Genomic DNA, 11,694 nt, shown 5'->3' with positions numbered 1-11,694 from the left:
TCCCTCCGCCGCCGCGAAAAGTCCTCCCACCTCACCGTCGGCGCCTCCAATCCGCCGCGTAGCCGCTCGATTCCACCGCCCTTGATGGCCAACTCCGGTAGTCGTAGGAGCGATGACCCCGAGAGGGCTCGTTGCGTCAGGTCCGACGCCGCCCGTAAGCGCGCCGCCCGCCGGTACACGCAGTGGGGCCAGACGTCGCCACCGTCGCTCCTCCGTCGCGAGACAAAGGAGTACGACCGCGTGCGCGGCCGCCTCTTCTCCCGCAGCTCCTTCGAGGCGCCGAGCTCGCGCTCGTGCTCCTCCCTCCCCCCGGTGAAGAGGGAGCTCTAAGAGCTCCCGTCGGTGAAAATGGAGCCGGAGGCCGAGGCGGTGCCGGAGCGACGTGCCGGGGCCGTCGTTGGACTGGAGGATTTCCTCCCTCCGGCGGAGGCGGATAGCCTTTTGCCCGTGCTGCTGGCGCGGAGTGCACGAGAGGCGGAAGAGGACTAGCAGTGCCGCCGGAGGGAGGACGAGATCGACACCATGCTCTACGAGCAGGGTGTCTCGTCGGCCCTCGCCTTCGGCCACAAGGTGGAGGAGTGGCACCGCGAAGCGACTGTGCAGGAGCGCATCTACATCAAGCTCTCCTCCGACGACGACGACGACTGAGCGCACTGCGCATCTACTGCCGCACGAGCTCGACTCCAGTGAGCTCAAATTTGCGTAGTGTGGTAGGATAGCTGGTAGCTCTGGTGAGCTCCGATGAGCTCCAGTAGGTTTGCCTCTGCCCCCCTTTAGTAAGTGATGCAGTCCGAATGTAGTTTGTATGATCATGTTCTATGTAGCTCTCAATGACTGTGGTTCCAATTTCGCCCGCGAATGTTTTCATTTCAAATTATGCAGTTTGATTATACGGGTTCCGTTATGCAGTGCAACATTTCTCCCACAAAACCCCACTTCATCGAACTGTAAAACGCATTTGCAGATCGCAATTATACAGGGTCTGCTAGAGATGCTCTAAGTCGAAACACCGGGAAGGGGGCTTGACGAATCAGCATAGGCGCGACTGGGAAAGCCGCCGTACCTGTATCGTCCATTAGAGCATCTCCAAGAGCATATCCATATTTGCTCTCAATACCCAAAAACTGCTTTTTTGGGTATTGGGGGCAAAAAACTAGCTCCAAGAGCATACCCATAAATGGTCCGCACTAAAATTTTTTTTAGGTCACTACCCAAAATCTAGCCCAGAATTGACATATATGGGTATTGTGGGGGCAAATACCCATCCGACCCAAATCTTGCGCGGGAACTGGAAACCTCTCGCGCGCGGAAGTTTCCCTCGTTGCCTTGCCTCCCCGCCCGACCCCGCCACCGCGCGCTGCCGTCGCGCCGGCCGCCGCCCCGTCGAAGAAGAAGGGCACAACAAAGCGCCCTCCCCGGGACCCGACGCTCGCGGCGAAGAAGAAGGCGGCCAAATCTAGATGTCAAGAGGGTATGGCGGTGGAGGTGGTGGCGACTATGGTGGTGGAGGTGGTGGCGGGAATGGTGGAGGTGGCGGCGGCTATGGTGGTGGCAATGATACCGTACGAGAGTTGTGGTGTTGTTCTATGCACCGACGAACTCTTATTTTGTGTTGATGATGCATCGATAACTATCTATTCGTGGTGTTGTTCTATGCACCGATGAACTTTTATCTTATGTTGATGATGCACTTTGTGATTGGTGATGCATTTTGCTACCGATTTTATGGATAGTGATGAACTTCTATGATGGATTTGAATGAGTGTGCAATTGTTTGAATTATCTTGTGTATGATTTCTATTAAATTTGGATTATATTGTGTCGGTGTATGATAAATGTTGGAGAGAAGTAGAGAGAAGGAAATGATCAAAACAATGAAACCAGTTTTTGGGTATCCAAATATGGATGAGCTTGAAAAGCAGAAATATTTTTGGATATCCAAACCTTCTCTCTTTTCTATCATATAATGATTTTGATTATATAAAATATGGGTATGCTTCTCGAGATGCTCTTACGTAAAAAGAGTCCCCCACCCTCACGCAGCCACAACCCTGACACTACGCGTCCACATCTGGACCGTGGAAATCAAACACAAACGGTCGGATTAAAACTTGGGTTCTGTATAAGTTTCTGCCCAAGCCTCACGAGCCCCTCCCCGTCTCCCCGAAATCCGGCGCGGCGCTGTCTTTTCGTCTACCCCCGCGCGTCTCCGATCCAGCGCAATCCGGTGGGCTGTCTCCCCATTCTAACGGGGCTCTGATCCATTGGTGTGATTCGGTGGCTGCTGGATCGGTCGGCGCCACAGTGAGCTGCAGATTGGGCTCCGGGTAGCCAGATTTGACCGCGTAAGAACGAGACCTGGAGGCGCGCCCATCGCCAGAGGTGCTCGCCGGGGACGGCACATGCGCGTGACGCTCACGCCCAAGGACGAGGAGTGGCTGGTCGTGCTGATGACGAGGGAGCGCCCGCGGTCGTCGGTGATCGCGCCTGGGGGAGACGTCTTCACCGCCGCCGGCGGCGGTGAGACGTCCGATGGGGACTCTTCCGAGTCGCTGGAAGAGATTAGTGCCGCCGACTTTAAGGAGTCGTCCAGTGGCACTGCCGCTGGGAACGCTGCATCGCAGAGATCTAGGGTTTGGATGGGGTACACCATGTCCCGGAGTTATGCGCCGGCGTTCCACAGCTTTGCTTGGGCGCAGGCTGTGCAGAACAAGCCTCTCGTTCCGCGGCCTGCTGCAGAAGAGGACGAGGTAGAGCACCTCGTCGACGCCTCGGACGAGGAGAAGGAAGAGGGCGAGATTGAGGAGGGGGAGGCCGTACAGTCCACTTCCCCTCCAATTAAGCAGCCTGAGACCATCGACTTGAACTCTGATGCGCAGGACAAATCAGAGTCAGTCGTCATGGGGAAGACCCCTTTGGCTGTCGAGGCGGCTGATGAGCTGGATTTTGACCAGCGCGTGGGGAGTATACTGGAGGAGCTTGAGAGGCTTTCCATTGAGGAAGCTGAGAAGTATGTACTCATGTTTCATGGCTAAGATAATGTTTGACTCAGTTTCTGAGAGATAAGTTACTAATGTTGTGTTGTAGGTCATTTGAGGGTTCTTGTGCCCGTCTGCGGTCTTGCTTTGAGAGCCTTAAGCCGCTGTTCCCAGAGAGCGGTAGCCCGATGCCTATGCTTGATGCTCTTGTGCAACAGGCTTTTGTTGGAATCGACACCATCACCACTGTAAGGCTGACTGCTTGATTGTTTCCTTTCCAAACTGGCAAACCATAATGCTCACATCGTTTTCATTGTTGTAGGTAGCTAATTCATATGCAATGCCGAAGAGGGAGCAGAACAAGAACATGCTGTTGAAGTAAATATAAGTTATCTTTTGCTAATCATTTTAGTATCGAATAAAACCGGCTTGTTATCTTATAACTATTTGGTCCCCTTTCAATTGCTAGGTTGCTGTTTCACATAAAGAACAGATATTCAGACATGCTGACACTTAACCAGCGAGATGAGGTTTGCATTGTTTGTAGCTCATGGTGCCTCATGAGCGAGTAGGTTGTGCTCGAATGCTAACTTTCTGTTTCTTTTCTCTGGACAGCTTGATAGTCGTGTGAGACAGTTAGTTTTTGTAGATGGAGAAGATAATGCTGGTTCCAATTGTAGCACCAAAACAGTGAATGTTGTTGTTCCATCTGCACAGGTTCCATCAGATAGATTGCCATTCGAGTCAGGAGCTGCAAATCCACTTAGGGGCTCTAGTTTCCCTAGCTGGGAGATACCGGCAAATAATAGAATGGTTAGCCCCTTGTTGGATCTTCATGCAGATTATGATGAGAGCAGCTTACCCTCACCCACCCGAGATAGTGCACCACCTTTTCCTGTGCCAAAGCCCATTGGATTTGGAGTATTTCCAATGGCACCTGACAGATATTTTTCGGTGGAAAGAGTTGAGCTGTCGAAAAAAGTTCTGTATCCATCTGTGAATGACGCGCTAAAGGATGTTTCCTCATACCGACAGAAGTATGGCCAGACATCTACCTTTGCAAGTTATGATCTTCCAAGTCCAACCCCATCTGATGATGGGGATAAATCTGAAGACAAAGATGGTGGTATATTTGTTGAAGTTCCAAGCTTTTCAGATTCTAATAAGTCTGCTCCGCCAAGTGGGAATCTGCTACCTGCTTCCCGACCTAGTGTAGTTATCAGCAGTAATGACAGTTTTGCAGGTGGTCCTCCAGGCTATGCTAAACAAATTGAACAGTCTGTTTCAGGACCCAGCCATGCTCTTAAGCCTTCAGCTAAAAGTAGAGATCCAAGGCTTAGGTTTTTAAACCGTGATTCTGGTGGTACTGCAGATGCAAATAGACATGTAAATTTGGCAGAGCCAAATGCTTCCAGAGATGGGACCTTGTGGGGTGTTGTATCAGATAATAGCCGGAAGCACAAGGCAACTGGCCAACCTCTCATCGATGAATCCGTGTTAAAAAGAGCTAGGGAGTGTGCTGGGAATCCCAGAGACATGCAGGTGCCACCAGGTAGAGATGGAAGTAACATTAGCTCCTATTCAGGTGACAGGGTTCAATCAAATCAGCATACATGGCTTGAAACTAAGACAGCCGGGAATCAACTTATTAGCAATGTCAGTAGTATCCCGGACAGTACTGGAGCTCTCCATGCGTCCCAACCTAATTCATTTCCACAGACCAGTGCAGCTCCTATTGTTTCATTGCCTGCAGTGTTAAAGGACATTGCTGTGAACCCGACTGTGCTCATGCATTGGATTCAAATGGAACATCAGAAGAGGTCACCATCAGAGCCTCAGCCTGCTTCAGGTATCATCTCTAGTGGCATGATCAATAATGTCACTGCTGGGATGGTTATATCACCTGGCAATGCTCTGAAGACCGCAGAAGTTGCACACATTCCTTCTTATAGGCCACAAGCAACATCGACAGCCTCTGTGGTAAAGCCCTGATGAATGTCACTATCATATTATTTTATACTGACTTTGATCTCATTGTTTGGTGACATATTTTTAGGCATATTAAGTAGAGACTTTTTTTGAATCACAATGCTCATTCTGAGGTTGTAGTAACTTGCAGGTTATGCGGTGTCAATATTTGCATGAACAATTTTTTTCTTTCAGTGCCAATTCCTGGCTTTACAAGTACTGACCATATGTGTTGCTGCAGAATTCACAAAATGACCCTGGAGTAATACGTATGAAGTCCCGTGATCCCCGCCGTGTTCTCCACAATAATACATCACATAAGAACGATACACCGAACTCTGATCAAGCCAAAAGCAATGGAATTGCCCTGCCGGCCAACCAGGACAGCAAAGACAATTTGATTAACCGCGAACAAGTGGCGGAGCAACTTCAGACTATTGTGTTGCCATCTCAACCAGTCTCGTCATCCAGCATTGCTCGACAGTCCACCATGAGCGCGAGTAAGGTGGATTCTGTCTCTAATTCACAGTTAGCCGCTTCATCACTCATTGCTCCTCAAGAAACTTTAGTCAGCATAAATAGGGCAGATCCAAGAGTAGCTACTGGACAGAATGATTCCAATGATGCTGCCCCTGCTACAACACTTGGTACCAGGCCACCAGCTAACCAGTGGGGTGATCTTGATGATCTCCTCAACGGTTATGATGACCAGCAGAAGGCTCTCATACAGAAGGAAAGGGCAAGACGGATCATGGAACAGCACACGATGTTTTCATCGAGGAAACTTTGTTTAGTGCTAGATTTGGATCACACTCTCCTCAATTCTGCGAAGGTATTAGACTTTGTAGCCCATGACTTAAAGTTGTTTCACTATTCAACAAGTGCACTAACGTTGTATGCACTTCTAATTCAGTTTATAGAAGTGGATCCTATTCATGAAGAGATTTTGTGGAAGAAAGAGGAACAAGACCGGGAAAGGTCAGAGCGACATCTATTCCGATTCCATCATATGCAAATGTGGACTAAACTAAGACCAGGAATATGGAATTTTCTTGAGAAGGTTTGTTGTATTTAGGTTTCTCATCATTGCTCATGGATGCATTCTCTACTTCGTGTTGAATGTTGATATATTTGGTGCTTTATGCTGTAGGCGAGCAAGCTTTACGAGCTGCATCTGTACACGATGGGGAACAAGCTGTATGCTACTGAGATGGCTAAGGTTCTTGATCCTAGTGGAACCCTGTTTGCGGGGAGAGTCATCTCAAGAGGTGGTGATGGCATCTCAAGAGGTGGTGATGGTGATACATTTGACAGTGATGACCGTGTTCCAAAAAGTAAAGATCTTGATGGGGTATTGGGGATGGAATCTGCAGTAGTAATCATCGACGACTCTGTTAGAGTCTGGCCCCACAACAAAAACAATATGATTGTTGTAGAGAGGCATGTATCTCTGTCAAATATTTACTCTGATGTGAATTAATAGCAAGTGCATCTTACTAAGCCGTTTTCAAACAATTATCTGCAGATACACCTATTTCCCCTGCAGCAGACGGCAATTTGGCCTTCCTGGACCATCACTTCTTGAAATTGACCGTGATGAAAGGCCAGAGGATGGCACTCTTGCTTCTTCGTTGGCGGTAATGATGGATCCTTTCCTCAACTAAGCTCTTGTGAATTGAGATACAAGTTGATTATACTGACAGACTTATCACATTCTTGAAATAGGTTATTGGGCGCATTCATCAAAACTTCTTTTCCCATCCCAACCTCAATGATGCTGATGTGCGCAGCATACTAGCATCTGAGCAGCGGAGGATCCTTGCCGGCTGCCGTATTGTTTTTAGCCGGATTTTCCCTGTTGGAGAGGCTAACCCCCAGTTGCATCCTCTCTGGCAGACTGCAGAGCAGTTCGGTGCAGTGTGCACGAACCAGATTGACGATCGGGTCACTCATGTTGTCGCTAACTCGCTAGGGACCGACAAGGTGAATTGGGCACTACAAACAGGCAGATTCGTCGTTCATCCAGGATGGTGAGGAATTTATTATTGAAGTTTACGTCAACCTATTTTCCTATTTAATAATACGAGCTCCCGAAATAACCCATCATTTAACCCAGTCTCTTACCATGTTTGCTATCAACAGGGTAGAAGCTTCAGCTCTTCTATACCGGCGTGCCAATGAACATGATTTTGCAGTAAAATAACCATTCCTGGGTTCAAATTCTTCATCCAAGAGGAATCCTCTTGGGACATGGTCTGGTTCATGAAAACCTAACAACACAAGTAAAAACTGGACCAGACAAAGAAAACCATGGGCCCATAAGAAAACCACATGCCAAAACAGGTAATGAAAAATGATTTATGCAAAGCCTGAATTGGTAGAGGTCGGCCGAAACAATCTGGGTTCAGATGGATCATGAAAAAAGAATGCTAAAGTGAAAGTTCGATTATCTAAGACTTCATCACCCTCCCTCCCTTGTAAACTTGTAAAAATGTACTCCCTTCGTCCCAAAATTCTTGACTAGATATATTCATATCTAGACAAATCTGACTAAGAATTTTGGGACGGAGGGAGTATGTTTCTGGTGCCTGGCCCCGTGCATAGACTGCCTGCAGCAGAAATGGGTTAATGACAGCTATCGGTCATAATTAGTCAGGGCAGCAACTATTGCGGATGAACGAGGCATTAAGTCTACCCTTTTGTGGCTGTTGCCGTGTGGTGTGGCTCCAGGTGTCCGTTGCTGGATTCTTGGTGTGCCAAAGGAAAAAATGCAGGGTTTGATATTATGACGTGTCTGTAGCATTGCATTTACGTGGTTCAGTTGGCAACATTTTGTGTTTACGCGTTATAGCAGAGAAGAATGCAAAAGAGGCGATCAGTTGGTTAACGAAGCTGTTTCAAGATTATATTTGAAACAAATCAAAGAGGTTGATCTCACATTGTAAATGGTTACAGGGAGTATATATAACTCCTGGAGAGATGCGACGACAGAGAGGAGATGTGTCGGTTCCAGGAAGTCGGGAGAGAGAGACGCCTGTGCGGGAGGAAACCGCTCGAGCGGTTACATCAAGAGGAGATTTTTCCCTAATTTATGTAATTAGTTTTAACACTCCCCCTAATCTATGCTTGACCATGTGGAATCATCTTCATGATTGTTCGGGAAGCTTTATCATCAAAAACTCTTCTTTAAAAGTTCTTCATAGAGACTTTAATGAAAACCTGAAATGTAAACTCACAAAGAGATAGCATAATGTGATGTTATTGAACAAGGATATCTCAAGAAGAGACTCCTCCTGTTACCTGCAAGTCTCTAAGTCGTTGCATACCAATTCCGTGAACATATTTTTGACATGTTGAGTTTGGTAGACTTACTAAACAAATCAGCAAGGTTGTCACATGATTTGACTTGCAGAATGCTTATTTCCCCGCTTTTCTGAAGATTGTGGGGGAAAAACCATTTAGGAGAAATATGCTTAGTGATATTGCTCTTGATATATCATGTCTGCATCTGTGCAACACATGCCGCATTATCCTCATAGATAATAGTGGGTGATTCAATAGAACCAATTCCACATGACTGTTGTATGTGGTTTATCATTCTGCGAAGCCATACACATTCACATGACCCTTCAAATAATGAAATTATTTCAGAATGATTGGTAGATGTAGCCACTAGTCTGTTTGGAAGACTTCCATGATATAGATGTACCACCATGTAGGAACACAAAACCGGTCTGAGATCTGGCATTATGGGGATCAGACAAATAACTGGCATCTGCATACCCAATCATATCAGAGCCTAGATTTTGCTGGAACTGAAAAAATAGGCCAAGATCCTTTGTGCCTTGGAGATATCGAAAGATATTCTTTACTCCAGACCAATGTCGTTTGGTGGGAGCTGCGCTGTGTCTAGCAAGTAGATTCACTGCAAATGCAATATCAGGTCTTGTGCAATTTGCAAGATACATAAGCGCTCCAACTGCACTCAGATATGGAACTTCAGGTCCCAACACCTCTTCTCCATCATCCCTCGGTTTGAACGGGTCTTTCTCTACGTCTAGAGATCGAACCACCATAGGAGTTTTAGATGGATAGGATTTGTCCATATTGAATTTCTCCAATATTTTCTGGATATAGGCAGCTTGGTGTACCATGATTCCTGAGGGAAGGTGCTCAAGTTGAATACCTAAGCAAAATTTGGTTTTACCCAAATCCTTCATCTCAAATTCCATCTTTAGGTGATTGCGTGCTTCATCAATGTCTGGTGCACTGCCAATGATGTTGAGATCATCAACATACACAGAAATGATGCAAAATCCTGTAGAGGACTTCTTGATGAAGACACATGGGCAATCATCACTATTGGAGTAACCTTTCTGAAGAAGGAACTCACTTAGTCGGTTGTACCACATCCGTCCCGACTGTTTTAAGCCATACAATGACTTATTCAGCTTTACACAATACATGTTGCGTTTTTCACTGTTATTCGGGACGGAGATTCCGTCAGGAACCTTCGTATGTATGTCCGAATCTAGTGACCCGTAAAGATATGCGGTCACGACGTCCATCAACTGCATGGATAGACGATTTTGTACTGCCATAGATATAAGATATCGGAAAGTGGTTCCACTCATTACTGGAGAGTATGTTTCATTGAAATCAATGCTGGGTTTCTGCGTAAAACCTTGTGCTATGAGCCTTGCTTTATATCTCACCACCTCATTGTTCTCATTCCGTTTCCGGAGGAAAACCCATTTGAATCCCACGGGGAAAACATTGGGAGGTGTAGGTATTGCTTCAGTGAATACCTTCCTTTTGTTAAGCGAGGCAATTTCTGCTTGGATTGCATCCTTCCATTTAGGCCAGTCGGAGCGCCTTTGGCACTCGACGATAGACCTTGGATCATGATCAGTGATAAGGGTATCTGCAATCTTTTCAGCAAAATATATGTCGACAGTCGTATTCTTGCGGTCAAATGATTCTCCAGAATCAACATAGTTGATAGAAATTTCCTGCACCCCTAGAGACTCTTCGTGATTTCCCAATACGGTTGAGTCTGGGTGTTCCGATGTTCCAGCCAGTTTGTGCACACTTGAGCTGGGTTGTGGACGTTGTCCTTCCACTGAGTGTGAACTACCCATCAGGTGTCTGTCAACGTTGAGTGGACCTGCATTTACTGACTCTGAGGATTTTCTCCTCGATTTCCTTTGCTGCTTGCTAGAAGCTAGCTCCAGGTCAGAGGCCATACTACTCCCCCTCTTTTTAGGAACAGGGAGTTGAGTGGTTTTTATTGGTACCTCCACTCTTTCTGGCGCGTTTCTGGCCGGATTTAAGGATTTTGTAACACCTTTTAGATCAGTAAATGAATCTGACAGATTATTTGCAAGATGTTGCAAATTAGTGATCTTCCGAACTTGAAGTTCGGTCTCATGGGTACGTGGATCAGAGGATGAAATGGCATGAGCATTCCAATCGATTTCCGGGCATTCTTTTTGGTACTTGAAATCTCCCCCTAATGCCGGGAAATGTTCCTCATTAAATATGCAATCAGCGTGACGGGCTGTGAACAGATCCCCAGTTACAGGTTCCAGGTACTTGATAATCGACGGTGATTTGTACCCCACATAGATCCCCAACTTTCTGTGTGGGACCATAGATGTCCGCTGTGGTGGTGAGATCGGGATGTATGCAGCACATCCGAACTTACGCAGATGGGAAATGCTAGGAGGATTTCCACGTACCAATTCCAGAGGGGAAGAACTGTGATATGCAGTTGGCCTCAATTGTATCAAGTCAGCAGCGTGTAAAACTGCATGACCTCAACAAGAGGTTGGCAAGTTGCAATTCGTCAACAAAGGTCTTGCAATGAGTTTAATCCTCTTAATTAATGCTTCAGCCAAACCATTTTGTGTATGGACATATGGAACAGAGTGCTGAACTTCAATCCCCAAAGCCATGCAATAATCATTGAAAGCACGTGAGGAGAATTCTGCAGCGTTGTCCATTCGAATTGTCTTAATTCGACTTTCAGGATAATGGGCTTGCAACTTAATGACTTGCCTCATTATTTTGGCAAATGCATGGTTTCGTGTGGACAGAAGACACACATGTGACCATCGTGTAGATGCGTCAATCAGAACCATGAAATACCGGAATGGTCCAGATAATGGCTGAATAGGACCACAAACGTCAAGGAACTGAAGTGGTTCAGCTTGTATTTTGATATGCGAGGGCCTCAAAATTAGCTTTTCCGTGGCACAAGATGTGCACACAAAATCAGAAGATTGATGAAATTTTGACTCAAGCAAATTATGACCAATGGAATTGCTAGTAATTTTTCTCATCATCCCGATTCCGTATGGCCCAGGCAATCATGCCAAGTTTGGAATGCGTCAACATTCTAAAAAATTACTTTGTATGCAACATGTTCCACGGGTTTGATGTACGTATAGTACAAACCAGACGATAGAGAAGGAATTTTCTCATGTACCTTTTTGCCATATCCGTGATGTTTAGTAAAGAGTAAATACTTGTCACGCCCAAGATGCGACCCTATCCTTAATTTGGCACGAAGGCCTCATCAGGGATAGAAGCGCATCTCGTCGTGTCGCAAGAATGGATATCGTTACAAGTACATGTACTGAAAAGAAGAGATATATATAGAATTGGCTTACACTCGCCACAAGCTACATCAGAGTCACATCAGTACATTACATATTCATCAAGAGTAAGAGCAGGGTCCGACTAC

At 46.4% G+C, this 11,694-nt stretch overlaps 1 protein-coding gene across 2 annotated transcripts; it reads left to right on the top strand.

The window, feature by feature from the left end:
- Positions 1-2,136: 2,136 nt before the first annotated feature.
- LOC123448580 (RNA polymerase II C-terminal domain phosphatase-like 3) lies at positions 2,137-8,138 on the top strand. 2 transcript variants are annotated; one of them, XR_006631838.1, is made up of 12 exons: positions 2,137-3,010; positions 3,088-3,226; positions 3,301-3,356; positions 3,448-3,508; positions 3,594-4,958; positions 5,188-5,778; positions 5,860-6,006; positions 6,097-6,386; positions 6,472-6,583; positions 6,672-6,976; positions 7,089-7,289; positions 7,902-8,138. XR_006631838.1 is itself a non-coding variant. In XM_045125528.1 (11 exons), the coding sequence occupies exons 1-11, from the start codon at positions 2,403-2,405 to the stop codon at positions 7,147-7,149; spliced, it is 3,735 nt and encodes a 1,244-aa protein (XP_044981463.1). In that variant the 5' UTR covers positions 2,137-2,402; the 3' UTR covers positions 7,150-8,138. The 2 variants fall into 2 exon arrangements, 1 of the variants encoding a protein (XP_044981463.1); XM_045125528.1 differs by having other exon boundaries at positions 7,089-8,138.
- Positions 8,139-11,694: the final 3,556 nt, after the last annotated feature.

Source organism: Hordeum vulgare, chromosome 4H (genome assembly GCF_904849725.1).
Source record: "Hordeum vulgare subsp. vulgare chromosome 4H, MorexV3_pseudomolecules_assembly, whole genome shotgun sequence".
Lineage (NCBI taxonomy): Eukaryota > Viridiplantae > Streptophyta > Magnoliopsida > Poales > Poaceae > Hordeum > Hordeum vulgare.
Note: the sequence above shows the minus strand (reverse complement) of the source record. Positions and strands in the feature narration are given on the sequence as shown.